General features: G+C 45.5%; 1 protein-coding gene across 1 annotated transcript in view; it reads left to right on the forward strand.

The window, feature by feature from the left end:
- The first annotated feature begins 811 nt into the window (after positions 1–811).
- VSTM2B (V-set and transmembrane domain containing 2B) overlaps positions 812–18,122 on the forward strand; it is a 31,852-nt gene continuing 14,541 nt past the window's right edge. The window contains exons 1-4 of the mRNA XM_075008841.1: positions 812–1,680; positions 2,331–2,515; positions 4,110–4,139; positions 5,858–6,275. Coding sequence (XP_074864942.1) covers positions 1,608–1,680; positions 2,331–2,515; positions 4,110–4,139; positions 5,858–6,275 — 706 coding nt within the window. The 5' untranslated portion in view covers positions 812–1,607. The remainder of the gene's footprint in view (positions 1,681–2,330; positions 2,516–4,109; positions 4,140–5,857; positions 6,276–18,122) is intronic.

Below are 18,122 nucleotides of genomic sequence, written 5' to 3' on the forward strand. Positions count from 1 at the left end.
AGTGCTGCAGACTGAGGTAAGTGGTGTGTTGTATTGAGCAACGTCCGTTGCACAAGCCCCAGCACTAGAGCCAGGAGGGGAGAGACGGAGGCTCTGCCTGGCAAAAGAGAGAGGAATTCCTGGGTCTCCGGTCACTCCTCCTCCTCCAGACACAGCCCAGCTCCTCGGGGAAGCGCGCGAAGCAGAAGTAACGCGACGACCAGAGCCACGCGGGCTTGGCACTGTATGATGAGTCTCAGGCATGAGCTAGAGCCGGGGCCTCGGCTCCTTCCGTCTCCTCCTCCCCGCCAGGTGAGCGCGGCTGCGGCAGCTGAGCCGGAGGGGCTCTGGGTGGGCGCGGCGCGGGGGACAGCAGCCCCCCCAGTCCCCACCTGGGCTGGCCGGGCCGCTCCCTGGCACCTCCCTCCGTGCTTCGCGGCGCCGTTCTCTGCCCCGCCCGAGCAGCTGGACTCGGAGCCAGGCGGCACCCGCTGTGCCCGAGCGGCAGGAGCCGGGCCCTGGCGGAGGGCAGGAAACACCCCCTCCCGCCCCGGGCCCGACCGGAAATCTGCCTTGCTCCCAATCCGCTAGTCCGGCTGTGAGGCCCCCTGCCGCCGGCCCTGCGTGCTCCCTCGGCTGGGCGTGCCGCAGCCTGGCCCGTCGGCTCCGCGTCGCTGCGGGGGAGGGGGGCGGTGGCTTGAGCCCTGGTGAGGCGCCCAGCACGTGGCGGGTGCGGGCTCGTGTGCCGCGAGCAGCTGCACCGCTGGGCTGTGTAACTTTCCCTGCGGCTGGTGGGGACCGGGGCGGGGCGTCGCCGCTGGGGGCGTCCAGGACGCAGCCGAGAGAAGCGCGGTGCCCCCGGCCGGGCAAGCGAACGCGCAGCCGCACCCCGGCGAGCCAACGGAGGGATCAGGGCCGGGCTTGTCTGGGCGGTCGCAGACCCCGAGGGCGGGCGCTTTCCTGTCCACCGCCGGGCTGCAGGGGCTGCGCGCCGCCCGCCCGCTCCGGGGCGCTCGGGGCTGGGGAGAGCGCGGCGTTCGGCTGGCAGCGCCGGGGCGGGCTCGGCGGGGGGCGCCCGTGGTTAGTTGCTGGGCTGCAGGAAGCAGAAGGCGGATTTGGACGTGCCCAAGCACCTCCCGACTGTCCCACCCCCAGCAGGGGGAGCGAGCCGGGGCCGCGAGGGGGAACGCCGCGACTGCTGCCCAGTCCTAGAGCCGAGGAAGTCGCCGCCTTGGAGCTGCCTGGAAGAGCCGAGCCGCGCTGGCCATGGTGATGGGGCTTGGAGGGGAGCCCAGGGCCCTCTCCCCGCTTTTGGCCAGCAGCGACGCCGTGTCCGCGCCAGGAAGTTGAATCCCGCTGACTGTCGGGTACCACCAAGCGGGGGACCCCCGAGCCGAGAGTGATCGGCGCAGCCTCGGGAGCGCCGCACACGGCGCCGAGCTGCTGGCTGGGGATCGTACACTTGCCTCCCGCCTGGGTTTCGCTTGGCGTGGCTGCGCTGCGCGTTTCCCGGGAAGAGCCCCTGCCGGGGGCGCGTCTTGTCCGGGCGCTGGGACTGAGGATGCCTTAGCTGCTCTGGGCTCGCCGCCTTCCCCCGGCCCGCCGCCCCTGCAGCCTACCTAGATGAGATGGAAAGGCGAGGGCTGCTCGGCGCCCTTTGTTACCTGACGGTCAATGCCCCGCTGCTGTTCCTAGTGAACGGTGAGTAGCAAACTCCCTGTCCCTCTGGAGCACGGCGGACGGGCAGCCGGAGGCCCCGGGCGGGGAGGGCTCTGGGCGCGGTGGGAAGGGCATTTTTGGCTAGGTCCTGGCACGTTATTCTTCCTCGGCCCCTGGTGTGCAGCCTCCCCCCGTGTGACCCGGTCGGAGGCGAGCATGGACGCGCCGGGGGCTGGGAGAACTTTACTGCGGACGCAGTGTGGTGGCGGCGGGGGGGGCTTTATGCGGGCAAGGAAAGCGCAGGTCGGGGGTGGGGCAGGTCTCTGAAGCCCAAGGCTCAGGGCTGCGGGCTGCCTGCGCTCCCTGGCTGGTTGGAGGGGAGCGATCGGAAGCAGGCAGTTGTTGGCTGTCGATGTGTGAGCCAGGTTTTTGGCCCTCGGCAGACGGCTCCCCTTGGTCACTGGTACTGCTGAGGCGCCGGGAGGTGCGTGCCCGGGCTGCGGGGGAAGGAGACCCCAGATCACCTCTGCTGGCGGGGCTGCTGAGCTGGGTCCTTAGCCGCTGATACAGGAGACACTCCTTTACCCGAGAGCCCTGGAGTGAAAGCAGCTCAGATTAGAATGAACCAGGCTGATGTTGTCTCTTAATCTCTCCTGCTAACCAGCCCTTGTAACTCTATCTTCTCCTCCCAGCTGCATTTACTGAAGTTCCCAAAGATGTGACTGTTAGGGAGGGAGATGATATTGAGATGCCTTGTGCTTTTCGGGCCAGCGGATCCACCTCTTACTCCTTGGAAATCCAGTGGTGGTACCTAAAAGAACCAGCCAGAGAACTTGCCCATGAATTAGCCATCAGTGCCGCTGGCAGCAGAAGCAAGGTAACAGAGTGCCACAGAAACATACATATTCATTGAGTGCCACAAGCTCCGAGAGTGATTAAAATAAAGTGAAAAAACACTGCAGGTGAAAGGAGCAGGTAGGAGTCCAGCTGGAAGAGAGGAGGACCAAATAGTATTTGGTCCTTTGCCCCCCTATGTCTTGACAGCACCTTGGGGATTGTAAAAATATTCTTAAGGAACAGTAGGCATCTCATTGCTCAAGCTCCAGGGTTAAGACACAGCTAGAGTGCAGCTTTAAAGGGGTTTATTGTATTACATTACAAAGCAGGGATAAACAGGAGGCAACTGAGAAACGGCGTTGTTGTGAGCCGAGCAGCAAATCAGTACCCAGCAAAACTGGGAGAGGTTGATTAAACAAGATGTGTGCCTCTGTGTAAGCTGATTAAGAAGAGCAGATGGAGGAAAGAAGGAGGTGCTCCTAGCTGGAGATCTTGCAGGACAAACCTGCAGTTGGATGATTTATTTGCATACTGAAAGGAAGTGATTAACATGTGTTAAGGGGGTCAGGTTAAATCTTGTGTGTTCTTTCTCAACCCACTGAAGGCCTCTTGGCTCACATATAGGCTCCAGTCTTCGTTTCTAGGCTGCATTTCCCTGACACCCCAGTTTATTCTGCAGGCTAGATCTTGGTGCAACACCTTCTATTGGCAGCATAACTACTGCTCAGTACATAAAGCAAGGTTAAACATCATAGGCAAAGTCTCGAGCAGGAGTTCCAAAATGTGTCTTTCCAAAGTATACTGCATATGACCTTTTCCTACCACAGATCCATTAAGGCTGATGATATTCCCTGAGGAGCCTCTAATGCCTACACCAGGTCCCATTTATATGGCAGGCTTGTTTTCTGGCAAAGCTCAAATATAGATACACAGCATATAAAGTCCAAAGTAATGTGATGCAGCCTAGCTGGGGAAAATGTTAACTCAGTTGTCAGAGAGGGAAATAAATCGCTTGGATTGAAATGTCTTTAACCTTATATAAGACTGTGAGCTGCTTTACAATAAATGGTGGCAAGGAATGCCTGGAAAATGATGGGAGGCATATCAGAAAGATCGGAGTCTTCATTTCACTTTATAATAAAGTTGATTGCAACAAGGAACTAATCAGATCCAAAAACTGATGAGCAGCATCTGATCTTGAGCTGTTTAGGGACCTCACCTCTGCACTAAAGCAGTTCAGGATCTGGCCTTCCCAACTCATGTCCAAGCATAACTCTGCACTGCCATAGAAGACAATCACCACTGCCTATTTCAAATTTAATTGATCATTTTACAATTACTACTTCTTTGTTCACACAAGGAGCAAGGATTCTTCTGCATACATATATCCCTTAACAAAGAAAACGCTTTTGCTACAAGCACCAGTTAAATTTTATCAAAGCAATCCTGTTCCTGAAGAACAAATTGATTAAATCAAATTCACCCACTAGTCACATGCAATCAGTTTGAACTAAGTTATGAAAGTTGCACTGAGGATCTGTCTTTCCACCCCTCTGTTTGGGAAGGCATGCAAGTGCTTATAATAATATGCTTTAGGAGTCTAGTCTAATATATTTCCCTCTCTGCTTTTTTAGGTAACAAATAAGGATGCAACTAAAATCAGCGTAAGTGCAGATCAAACTGAGTGACACACAATTTCTATATGTATAGTATATGTTGATTTTGTGACACCTTTCTTCCTGCCTCTTCCCCCCCCCCCCCCCACCCCCATGATTTCAGCCAGTTTAACCCTCTAAAACAATTAATTGCTGGCGCATAGAAGGTGCCTGCATATTTTCCTCTCCTTGGTGTCTCGTATCTCCATCAAAATGTTACCATATGTCTCTATTTTAACTGTCAAGTTTTATTTGTGCTCCCTCCCCCTTGGGTTAATTTACCCTGAAAAATACTGGAGGTCAGGTCAAGATAATTCAGCTTTTCATTCAGTTGCCTCTGCACTGAAAACCCACTCCTCCCAGCAGTGGGAAATTTCTATTGATGTGGGGCCCAATCCAGGTATTGGTGTAAATGGAAGCATGAGCAGGCCATTTTATTTGCTTGGATTCAATCCCACCACTGTCATTCTTATTTCTACCTGGGGAGACTAGCGTAAGAAAAGGGTGCTCAGGAAGGTAGGGAGACTTGTAGCAATTAAAGACGGTAGCATGAGATCTTCAATTCACTCAGGCTAATAGTCCCACTGAAACAAAAGGCAATCAGTAAAACCAGCAGAATTTCATTCCTTGATCCTGTGTTTATTGTGAGGATATCTGAAGGTGAAAGACAATAGGTAATGGCTAATGTGTCAGATGTGGGGATGGTGGCTGTAGTCTGTCAATTGCATATGAAGGTGTATGGATATTTTGTGGTGGATTTGGTGGTAGCGAGAGATGACTTAGCTAAGGCATGTATGTTTAGATGGGAGGGGAAGGTTAGTGACTGGGTGGTTTGCATTATGCTTTGCTGGGATAAGGAAGGAAGTGTTATTTTTAACAAGCTAGGTGTTTGAACTAAGAGGGTTAAGTGGCTGGAGGGGTTGTTTCATTTGGGGGCAGATCACCACTCAGATTTATTTTTACAAAGGCAATGGAAGGATTAGTGACTGGATGCTGGGTTTTAGATGGGAGATGCCTTGAGTTTTAGAAGGGGATGAGGGCAGGATGATAGGTGTTTTAAAAGTGAATTTTAAACGACAAGCACTATGCCTGAACTTTAGGAAGGGAGAGGGACAGGGTTAGTGGCTGCTGATTTGATGGTGTGGAAGGGAAGGACTGGAATACACTTTGGGGAGATGACAGGCTTACAGTAGTTATTTAGGAAGGATATGGGATGGGAGCAGTAGTTTGTGTAAATTTGTGTTTGATGCAGGAGGGGAGTTGCATTTACTTTTGGAGCTGAGGGTGGAGGGGTGGGTGCACTTGTGTGGAAGTGGTGGATTCAGGGGCTTGGTGCTTTAGGGAAGTAGGCATCACTTAATGCCTCTGATTTTGGCAGGGCCGGCACAGGCTGTGACTTGGTAAGGGGGCTGGGCAGCCTCCAGGAGGGTCGGGAAGGGTGAATTGTAGGAGAGGAAGGGGCTGGTTTCAGGTGCTCGGGGTGTGGCGATGCCGCGCTGTGTGGGAGAGAGGGCGAGTGAAGCACGCTGGAGGGGGAGTGCATTACTTTCCGGGAGGGGCAGGCTTGGCACCTGGGGCTGGAACAAGGTGCGGGGGGGCAGGCGGGGGTAACCACAGGACAGGTGCGAGGAAGGGACGCGGGCGGGGCTGCTTGGGGCCGCGGCGGCGCGCTGCGCTGCGCTGCGCTGCGGGGCAGTGACCGACCCGCGGGCTGTGGTCTCTTGCAGACGGTGCGCGTCCAGGGCAATGACATCTCGCACCGGCTGCGGCTGTCCGGCGTGCGGCGGCAGGACGAGGGGGTCTACGAGTGCCGGGTGTCGGACTACGGCGACGCCGAGACCCAGGAGCACAAAGCCCAGGCGCTGCTGCGGGTCGTGTCGCGCTTCTCCCCGCCCGACGTGCAGGCGGCCGAGGCGGTGTCGCACATCCAGAGCAGCGGGCCGCGCCGCTACAGCCCGGCCAGCCGGGCCACGGCCGAGCCCGGCCTGGAGAAGCGCCTGCTGCCGCCCCAGGGCGCCGGGCCCACGGCCGCCTCCGCTTCCCCCGCCGCCGCCGCGGCTGCTGCCGCCACCACCACCGCGGCGGCCTCCTCGGCCTCGCCCCCGCCGGGCCAGGCCGCCATCCTCCGCCAGCAGCACGGCTCAGGTAGGTGAGCGCCGGCCGCGCAGCGACACCCAGCGGGGCGCGGGGGCAGCGCCGGCGCCAAGCGCCCGCCCGGCGTCTCCGGATTCGGCAGGAAGGAACCAAGAGACCTAAAAGCAGCGCTGCCATAAAGTGAGCCGCGTGTGTGATAACTGGGAGGTTCCGAGGGCCTTGTCCCTCTGCCCCCGGGTCTGATGGGTCAGGGTGACAGGCTCCCAAAGCTCCTCTGAGCCACAGCGATTTGGGAGCTGAGCGGACAGGCCCGGGGAAGCCTAGCAGAATGGGTGGCAAATGGGAGGATTTAGGTTGGTTGGTTTGTGGAGCACGTCAGTTTCCTTTCCAACTGGCAACAGCAAACTGGAGCTGCTAGTAAAGAGGAAAACTCTGTTGCTGACCACCCGTATTGCAGGTTCTTTTGTCCTAGTCATAGTAGTGATCTGAGTTTTCTGGATTCTGCTGTGGGTGTATCTTTTCAGTTGCACATACAATAAGCATTTACCTGTTACTTCAGAAGATGTTCCAGCTGTCTTTAAAGGCTTACTGTGGACTTAGCTTTCCCTAAGTAACAATAGATAGATGTAGTTTTTATCCAGAGTAAGGGTAAAAATAGGGGTGTCTGATTTAAAGGGCAGATGGTTTTAAATCATAATGAAAATCTGTACATCTGGGAGCAGTGGAATGGATCAAGTGTCAATAAAGGACTTCAGTAAGTGCAATGGGGAAAACTGCAAATAGTTAAAATATGTGGATACATTTATTTAAATATTTAAGTTTTGAAAGAATCAACTTTTAAGACTCAATTCTGCACTATTTTAAAGGAAGTCAGTTTTGTGGGGAACTCTACTGTGAGTAGGATAGAAGCCTGAGGGTGGTTTTTTTTATATTATTATTATTATCGGTATAACCTACACAACGTTAGTTGTTTTCTACATCTGTGCTTGGTTTCTGTTTTTTTATATATATACATTTGTTTTTTGAGTAGGAATGGCATTCAAAAATAAAATGTAGCAATTTTTCTATAGAGGTCTTCAAGCCTCAAAGCTACAAGCTGAATTTTGTGGGTAAGCCCTTGTCCCCCACATAGACCAGTATACAGAATTTGGACAACAGAAAGCTAAATGTCAACTGCTGTACAATGAACTCTACATTTTAGCTTTTAAAGCTGATTATATTACCTTTCATTTAATAAAACTTGCAAGTGCAAATATTAAGCAGACAGTGAGAAGTCTTTAAGCTGATTTCTTTCAACACCGGTAATTTGTAGTGTATTATGGTTCAATCCTGCTTCCACAGACGTCAGTTGTAAAATTCCATTCACTTTACTGGTAGCAGGAGCTGGCCCTTATTGTTCCAAGTAGTGAAATCCTGCATTGTGAAGACTGTCAAGATATTCAATATTATTCTGGCTGTGTCTGGTTCATGTATTGGTCACTGTCTTTTACCTGATGTAGAGCAAGTAGTTATGCCTGTATATGTGGAAGGTGGTGTATGCTGATATGTTACAGTTAAGCATGCTCAGAAAAAGAACTGAGGTCATCTCACAGGAGCAGGTTCTTGAAAGGTGACTCATCTTTAAGTGAAAATGTGCACCTTTCCTTATTTCCATTTACACTTCTGCATCAAACACACGCACTCTTTGCACCAGATAATTGAAACCAACCAAATCAGTTGTTGTTATCCAGGAACTTTATATGGCTCGTAGATTAACCGTGTTCTGTGATTTTTACCTGTGTCTGTTCTTTGCTCAGTCAGGTGGATTTCCCATGCAGAACTATCCTGTGAGATCTGCATTTTATTCTGCACCATTTGAAGGAATATTGGATATGTTTGTTTTCACTGGGGCTAGTGAGGATGGCGTATGCAATCTAATACAGGTTGAAACTTATCTGGCAGCATCCATGTTCTGGCATGATTTTAGTTTGCTGGATGTCCACTTATCACGGTTGTGGCCAAGTTTCTTATGGTCCCATAAAGTTTGTTTACAGCCCCCAGTCCTGGCTTTCAGTGTTCTGTGCTGCTGTTTAGCTCTAATTTATCTCTAAATGTCTTTTAAGAGTAAGCAGTGGAAGGAAGTGTTGGTAATGCTGCTAGACAATATTGACATCCCATGGCCTGGCACATTCTCTCAGGATCTGACTGGTGCCAAATGAGGGTGCTGCACTAAAGAGGTTCAGCCTGTAGTGACTTTTCAAGATAAATGAAAATATTCTGTCCTTAACCTTTTTGTACACATTACACTATTGGTGGTAGACACTCCCTTGGCTGACAGTGATAACAGGGAATTAAACAAGAACAATAGAATGCCTGTAAGCCATTCTTTTCCATTAGGCATGTAGATTGTCGTTTTAGCAGCCAGAGCTTGTTTTGCATATTATTTTCATATCTTCCTCTTTCCCCTCTTGATCTAAGTTAAACATTCATGTGGAAAATTAAATAGTCCTGTGATCCCTCTATTTCAGTACTAACATAAGGAAGGATCTTGCTATGTAAAAGAGGGCCCATTTAGAATATGTACTGTTGTGCAGTCTGCTCATCTAAGTCAATGCTTGCAAAGTGCATATATCCTGATAAAACAGTCTGATCAAAAGGTAATTGGCGTGGTGCCACCATAACAGATGGACATGAGTGTGTGCAGCCAAGAGAGCATGTTAGTTGTGTCTTAGGGCAAGATCCACTGCCTAGATTACCTAAATTGCTGTCTGTCCTGATTTTACATGCCTGTCGTTGAGGGGTGTGCCACTACCATGTCATTCCTAAAGAGGATTAATTTCCAAAAATAAAACACAATGGTATGGAGGGACTAGGCTCATTTAAATCAAGTGAAACCTGGTGGAATGCAGAGAAGCATCTGGTCCTGTTAGGGAGAGTTGCCATCTGGGCACCTTACAAAACAGACTAAACCAAGCTTTGCTGTTGAGACATCCTCTTTGCACAGGCTAGCATCAATGAACACTGCCACACAGTGGCATATAGGTTAGTTACTTTTAAGCAGAAAATTGAGGTTGTTCTATAGAGCTGGTGTAGTTGTCATTGTGCTTATTTAATAAGGTATGCAGAAGCCATTGTTAGTGTCTACCTACAGAGAATACATAGTGGTTTTTATTCTGTGCTGGTGTCTTTTAAAGATAATGTGCTTTTCTTCCACCTGACTCGAGAGACCCCAAATGACAAAATTTACTTCGGTCAGTTTGTTTCCATAATTTTGCACAACTTGGATCAGCCTAGCAGTATGATAATTAAAACATCAGCGTGGGAAGGAGATCCATTATAAAACCCAAGGGATTAGTAACATGAAGATTAGGACCTCCAAGCTGCTGCTCTTTCTAATGCATTCTAGGTTGATAGAGATGGAAAGCTGCTGCCATCTTTGCTGTGGTTAGAGACAGATTGGCATGGAACAGGCCCTCCTGCTCAGAACTAAGGCACAAAGGCAAGTTACTTTGGGGAAAGTTGACATTACCAGTACTGGTGTTTAGTCTGTTTTTGTGGAAAAAATAGAAAACTTTGCACTCTAGAGCTCCTACTTGGACATGTGCTTGCACGAACATTAATATCTCTTAAAACGTGTTTAAGGAAACACAATCACACTGCAAGGCTTCTGATAAATAATATTTTAATGTCTGATGTTAGTTACTTTGAGTAATTACGCTTTTTCATAAATAATGACTCGACTTTCTTTGTCGTGCTGTCAAACAAGATTTATTTTGTATTGACCCACCATGACAGTTTCTTGCTTGGCTCTGACAGTCCAAGTCAAATCTGTATGATAAGAGGTGAATGAACCAACAAGACACCAAGTCATATGGTGGTTTACAGAGGCTCAGTAGGGTCTATAGCTGTGGGAACACAGAGTTTCTGTAGCATCAGTAAGGAAAGCAGTTGATAACTCATATTGCTGGGCTCTGACTCCCCAGATATGCCTACTTCAGGTTTCTCCTAGGGTATGTGCTGGCTTTCTACAAGGAAGATCAGAGGACGAAAATGAGTTTGCTTCCCACAAAGAGACCCTCTTCCAGATGCAGAAGCATTCATGCTGTTGGTGTAGGAACTGAACACCAGGAACTATATGCCTGCATTCTAGCCTAGTCTGAATTCCAAAATGAGCATTTAAAGCCAAAGCTGGCAAGAGGGGATGTAAAGTTACATGCTATGAATGTGCCACCTCATTGCTACATAGGTCAAATGGGAAAGCGGCAAGTGATGCAACAGACAGCACATCCAGAAGGGGCATGTGTATCTTTTTGTTTTGAATCCTTCCCACTGTGCCTCTCCTACCCTGCTCCCTTTTTGGCTCTTTGGTTGTTCAGCATTTAGTGTGCTCTGGGGTATCTGGTTGGCTTCGTAGTACTTCCAGTTTACTGGAAAATGCAGGATGGGTAAGACAGCAAGTGACCTCATGCTGGAGCATCAGCAGGGAGTAAAGAAGTTTACAGACCATCAAGAAATGTGTGAAGTGAATAAAAGGAAATTGCATAGGGAAGAAAGGGAACAAATGACGGCCAACAAGACATCTCTTAAAATTGGTGATATAGGCCACTGCCTTGCAAAACCTATTGAGTGGCTCCATGGGCTTTAATGCAAGTAGTCATAGAAGTAAGGGTTCCTATTACTGGGCCCAGATTAATAATCTGTAGAGTAATCATTAACTATCAATAGATAATGCTTAAATAAAATGTTACTGACCAAGCATCCTGAATGGATTGTGTAAAAAGTAGTCCCTTTACCATAAATAATACAGTATGTACTGTAGAAAATATTTTAAAACAAGAAAAATGTGTGTGTGTGTGTGTGTGTGTGTGTGCGCGTGTTCTCTGTTGATGCTGTGGGAATATTGCCCTTTAATAAAGGAAATGCAAGCATGACAGTTGAATGGCAGGTCTGTCTTTCCACTGCACTATTAGTAAGGCATCTGTTCCATTTAGCAAAATTATACACGCACCTTGTGGTGATGTTCTGGATTTTATAAAACACATTAATGACGCTATGTAATTGTGTGTCCAGTCATTTGCACTTAAAAATATGCATAAGATCATCAATTGAATGTTTGTTATAACATAAATCCCAAAACATTTTGTAGCTATAAAGATCTAATCCTATTCCTAAAATATTACATAGGTTTTTGGCATTGAGTAAGAGTAGAAATAGTCCCAAACGCAGGACTATAGTTGTCATCGGTTTTTAAGAAGGGCTTCTGTTTAATTCAATCAGCTGTTTGATATAAAAGTTGATGACATGATATGGGTACTGTATGTTGGATAACTTGGGATCCCTCCTGTTCCCAATTCAATAGGAGACTTCCCAGTAGCTTCACTATAATTTTAGAGGGATTCCTGTGTACTGTACTCCACCAGTTGTAATTATATGGTCAAGTGCTGCCCTCAGGTATACTTGCATGGCTCTTGTAGAATTCAGTGGAAATCCATTCAAGGACGAAAATATGGTCCTCCTTATCTTCTCACTGATGTTAAAGTGGATTAAATGTGGCACATTTTCTAACAGATACATAATTCCCTGTAACAGAACCAGATCTAAATAGGAAATCCATAATCTGGAGCCTGTCAGAGATGTGCTGGAACAGTTTTTGTGCAGTGGTGATAAAACCTGTGTGTTAGGTATTTGGTATAACTACATCAAACAAGAGGAATGCAGCAACCCCGCACCTGCCCCTGCCTTCCTACTTCCAGCATCACAGTCTTGTAGTTAAAAATAGCAAGTAGTGTAAACTTCAGATCAGCTTTGTAAATACAAAACAGAACAGATTTAGTGTTGTGGTTAAATTGTTGCCTAATACAGCAAATATTAGCTAGTCAAATGGGAGATTATCTGTAACATTTACACTAATACATAAATCAACAGAGCTGTGATCTGATGAGATTTAGAGAGATTACTGCTTGCCTATCATTCAGGTAGATTATCTATAGCATTAAAATCAATGTAGAAATTGTTACTTGGACTGTAAGGCAAACCATACTACTAAGGTTATATTTGATAGTAATGTTGTACTGCTTGGTGACATCTGTATGGACTCCCTAAATGCAAAGAAGACCAAGACTTAATTCACTTTTTTAAAAAGGAAGTGGAAATTGCAATTGTAAAATAAAATCAGTCTGAGCAAGTGTAACAGCATGTAGAGCAGTGTTTGCCAAGCTGTGTTCCATGGAACACTGGTCTTCGGTGCGACATGCATAGTTATTCAGTGAACAAATTTTGATCCTAGTGATATTTTTCCTTCTCAAATATTATATAACAAATTGTGTGTATCAAAAATACTAAGGTTTTTGAATAGTATTTAGATTGTAGGTATATTAATCACACATTCATAATAGTATAGTTGTTATGCAACTCATGCCAAAACAGAAATGCAAAAACACTCTTCCCATTTCAAAAAAATACTGTCAAATGTTTTTGTGTTTAGTAATGTTCTGTAAAAATAACAAATTTATAAAAACACAACATTTAAAAATATTTTTCCATATGGAATTTTTCATTTTCATAAAAATATTTTTTAAGCTTTAAGGAAGGACAGTCCTTAATATTGTCCTGTCTGGTTTTGTACAAAAGGATGACACTAACCATCCTTCTTCCAGGTGTTATATTGATGTTTTAGTTTTAGGTTTCTACATAATTTTTGTACTTAATTATAAGGTTGCAATTTTTTGGCATGAAGTCATCCACTTCCCCTCATATTGCTCCCCCCCGCCATGACCAGCATGTATGTGCTGCATCAATATATTCCAAGCCCAAAAGCATTCTGCAGCCCAATTATTTTGGGAAACACTAATATAGAGCATTAATGTTTTCAGATGTGTGTTTGTGTTGTGACTTTATTTGTGCTGAAGTAGCAGTTAGTGCTGGGGCAGGCAGTAATTTTTGAAGTGCGGCTACTCCATGATTTGGTGAGTGGTCAAGGGATGCACTCATCTACTGAAGTGGGGGGATTGGGGTTGAGTGCAGAAGGGGGATTGGGGCAGAGGACTGTGGAGGTCTGAGAGTGAGTTTGGGTGAAGGAGGAGGTGGTTGACGTGGGGCAGGTGTTGGGGTGCAGGGTCCTGGAAGGGGTATGGGTGCAGGAGAGGACTCTGGCCTGGGGGAGGGATATAGGAAGGATGCAGGGTCTGGGAGGTAGTTGGGGTGTAGGAAGGGTGGTGTGCCAGAGGCAGGCTCTTGCCAGGAGGTGCTTACCTAAGCAGCTCCCCACCGGCAGCACTCTAAGGCAACTTCCCTGCCTGATGACAGCCTCATAGCTCCTAGCTGTCCACACTGTGGAGGCGGCTTTGCTTGCTACCTCTGCCCCCAACAAAATTTCTCAGAAAACTGGCCAACAGGAGCTCAGAGAGTGTTGTTTTACACGACCCCCAGCAAACTCTCTCAGCTCCCATTGGCTAGTTTCCACCCAATAGAAGCTGAGAGAGTTCATTAGGGGCCAGGGCAGCAGGCAAAGCTTCCCCCTCCTCACATCAGCCACAGGCCAGATTAAAAGGCTTGATAGGCATGTATGTAGCCCACAGGCTGTATCTTGCCCACCCCAGACTTAGTGGCTCTGTGTATATCAGAGTCCCTTTATTCTAGGGCTCTACATTTGTCTATAAAAATGCACTGTACAAGAATGACCCTGCCCCAAAGAGTGCACAGCTTAAATAGATAAGGCCAACAAGGGGTGAAAAGAAGAAAAGTTCAAGTGATTTGCTTAAGCTGAGACAAAGCTAGCTATTAAACTTGTGCCTCCTGAATCGCAAACTACTGTCTTAACAAGACTAACCTTATGCTCTGATTAAGTCACAGGCGTATATAATCTACATATTTATCTCCGCAAAGACAAATTGGCTGCATTATCTTTACAACTTTCTTGTAAAGAATGTCTGAAAGAGGCTAACCCAAAGTTTTGCAGCACATTAGGGGCTGGATGGATCCTTCATTTTGTGTGTTCCAAAGAAAGTAATCCTCAAAAAATGTGTTGTATGGATTGCCTCAAATACGTAACACTGTACTTGCTTTGGGGTAGATTTTAGACAGAGCTGTGCTTTGAAAGAGATTGCAAATAGGAGCTTCAGAATTCCCTTTTATTTGCTTGATCTCTAGTCACAGCATTCTGAAGCAGAAGCCTTTAAAATAAAATAGAGATAAGAATGTGGAACAAGAAGCTATTCTGAATGATGTCTGAAAAGCACTTTTTGACTCAGGCTAACAAAGTTCCTGTTTGTCTTGTCGGTTGGAGCATATGGTTTTGAGATCATCTATCCAGTGAAAGAGCCTAATTCTGTAGTCCTTGTGCATACAAGAATCCCCCTTCTTTTGGAGGGACGAGTGTGTATATATGTACACTGGCCTTGAGCTGGCATGGGTTGTGGACCCACAGAGCGTGGATCAGAGAATCCACTGAGGTCAGGGAAGACAATGTGAGAGGCTTGTGGAGCCTGGGAAGCAGAAGGCGTGTTGCTCAAGCAAGGAAGCTGGAGCGCTCTGAGAACATAGACTTCTTGTGGATGCCCTTTGTTCAGACTGAATTTGGGTTCAGTTTAAGACCGGAACTGTGAGCAAAGTTGTGCTGAGTTTAGTCGCACTGGGGCTGGTCTGATGCATACCAGTCAAGTTTCTAGTGGAGCTAATTTACCTTCCTGTATGTGTTTTTCATATAGTAGCTTGGAAAGGTGAAACTTTGTAACTTCTTACATGGCCTGGTTTCCCAGCACTCCCATATGTACACTTTGTGCTTTTAGTTAAGCCACATACCACATTCCAGGAGATTGATTATTGCCATTACACAGTGATGTAAATGAAATCCTGGTCATATCATCTTTTTTCATATATCTTTAAGTAGAATACCAGAATACATTGGGCATGAATAAAATCAGAAAAAGCTCCTAAAGGTCACTGGATAATGAAAGTACAAAAGGAATCTCTTACTGAATACACATCACTAATACTTAAACGCTAAGAATTTAAGGATTCGCTTGGTTTACAGCAGGAAAAAGTGAGGTGAAGTGCTTTTTTGTCACGTGATATTTATTAGTTCATAGACTGGACAAAAGGGGGAATTCTGCTGCAATATCTTCAGTACAAATGAATTAGGCCAGGCCAATTATTGTGCAAAAATGTGATTATTTTGATTAGCTCTTTTATGGAGGGTAGATAAAAGTATACTAGCCTCTGCCAGACTAGAACAAAGGAGTCTAGTCATTATTTATATTTTAAAGTATGTGTATATTGTAATAAAGAAAAAGTATTTGCAAAGTAATGGAAACTCGGCTTCAGCTTCTTTTTAACTGTTTTGAGAGTCTTTTTTTCTATTGTGGGGCTACGTTTTGAAAGAGGTTTCTAAATTTTATTTGCATCAACATCAATTGTCCATCTATCCATTTGTGAATAAAAAAAGTAGCCATTTACAGGCAGAAACTATGTGCCTAAATGTCTCTGTGCACCCATGCATACAAGTTCATGGGCAAATGTAGATTTCTGTGCATGTAAACAAGATCACTTTGCAAGTTTTACAGGTATGTTTCAAGTGGTTGTATTGCAAAATCTGTCCCTAATTATGTACTATTGTTCACAGTCAGTACTTCTTGCAAGAAAAGCTGGTAATAGGTGGTTGAGGATTCCAATATATTGCTATAAAGTTAATGACATATTTATCTTTGGAGGGATTGGTTATATTATAACTTTTAATGTTATATTTCCCAAATCTTCAAAGTTCTACACTTAAATGATTTCAGAACACCAGCATTGGGAGCCAAGAATAATAAGCAAATGTAGTTATAAAGAGGATTATTATAGTAGGGTTTGTAGATGAAAAGCAAAAGTATGAAAGCATCTGCTAGAAAATGAGTCTGATAATAGTCCTATAAAGACAGTAGTTTATCTTTTACTTACTAGACTCTGACAGGACTGTATTTGTAATAAAACGGCTTCATTATATGCTTTAATTTAGCTCTGTTAATGCAGTGCGTATTGTGACAGGTTCACAGTTGCTATTTACTACATGTTGTTAAAATTAGATAATGGCAGAGCAGTTCCATGTGTCAATAATAAAATGGGGGGTGTCAGCAAAATAGTATTATTTGTCACAACAGCAGTTAACTACCAAGTGTTTTGTATTGCTAGGCTTCATCAGCTGGGAGGCAATTGTGCTGGTAGTTTTGGCAGAACAGCAACTGTAGAGAAACTGGTGTGTTTGCAATACTGTGCCACAGTTGGAGGAAAGAAATTTAGTTATGATTACAGATTTAGTTATGATTGCTGAGGGCTCACTCAAAACATTGCATAGATTAGTGTTACAAAGCCAAATGTTCTTTCTGAATTTGCTTATGACATGTTAACCTCACAGCTAATCTAAGCAGGATGAACAATTAATTTGATGTTGTCTTATGTCTATCAAGTTTAACTAAAACACATTTTACTAACCTTGTGGCTGTGTAAAAGCAGTGTGCTTGCAATCTGAATCCTATTTTTTTTTTTTTTAAGTTTCACCTAAAAATAGCATTCACTGCTGTTCCTCTGTCCACACTTCTTACCCCCCGGCGAGTGCCTTGTTGGCCATTTCTCTAAAGATTGTGTTTCATAGTTTTCAGTGCATAAAGAGGAGGCTGGTGGCTTTTTTTTTTCCTGTCAGTGTTCTACATAGAATAACCAGGGGAAAATGAGTACATGTACAGAGGCACACACAAACATTTAGGAATGTATAAACAGGAGGAGATTGATCTCTATAGAGTTTGAGATCCACAGCTCTTAAATATTTACTTTTCTCATATAGACTGAAACTTGAAATTTCAAGTCTGCTTCTGAACATCATTCTATCTTATTTGTGGAAAGTACTGTGTTAGTGTACCTAGTACTTATTCTTTTACCTATGGAAGGGAAAGAGTTACTGTCTAGAAAAACCCAAAAGTAAAAGTATATTGAGATCTGCTTGACTTCAGTAATTGAGAAATTTCCAGGTATAGATGCTAACTGACAACATACAGGGATTTCTCCTGGGAAGTCAGAGGTACTTCACTGACAAATGTTGGACCCATGAATAGTAAAAATCTTGTATGTTACCTAAGACCCCACTCCTGTGAATACATAGTAGGGTATAGTGTTTACTACCAGTTTATTACAGTTACGTGTTGCCACATTTTGCACTTTTGTACTGAGCCTTGCCATAGTTGGTGTTTCTCTGGAAGTCTAGCTCCTGGAGTCATCTGAATACATAAATATCCCAGCTTTCCTCTAAAAATAGTTTCTAGCTGTCATGGGTTTACATGAAAGTTTTAAAATGTGGCCCATGTGCATCCTGAAAACCAGAAGGAATGTAAACCCTCTCAAATTAATTATTTTTAGAAACTGTCATTTTTAAGTCAATCTCTTGATTTGTGACATTCTGGCTCACTGTTTTTAGCTTTGCAGGTGATGATGTAGCAACATATGACTGTTCCCCTTAGGAAGCACTAAGCCCACTAGTAAAATATTTGTAGACTGGGTCCTAATTTCTTAACATTCTCACTACTACTAATGTGGTAATTTATTTTCTTATTATATCTGTTAAAGCTTGCTAGGTGCAGTCTTGAAGATCAGTGTTTCACCAAATCTCATTAGTCTTTGTTTAAAAAAAAATTAACAAACTTCTCTTATTCCACATTATCAAAGCTTCAGGGAAATAATTAATGATACTTTTATGTTAGCATCCTATACCTACTGCTCTAAGGAATTCTATACCTGGTGCATATCCACTGCAATATATTCTTATCTGGTTTTTGGTGTCTTGGCTCTACATCACAGAGACTCACTCTCAAACACCAGAGCAGAAATCTATTATATTAATTTACCATGAAGAACCTAACTGCAGAGCCCAGCAGAGGAACTTTATTAGTTTAT

The sequence above is a fragment of the Carettochelys insculpta genome, chromosome 14, assembly GCF_033958435.1.
Source record: "Carettochelys insculpta isolate YL-2023 chromosome 14, ASM3395843v1, whole genome shotgun sequence".
NCBI classification, from domain to species: Eukaryota; Metazoa; Chordata; order Testudines; family Carettochelyidae; genus Carettochelys; species Carettochelys insculpta.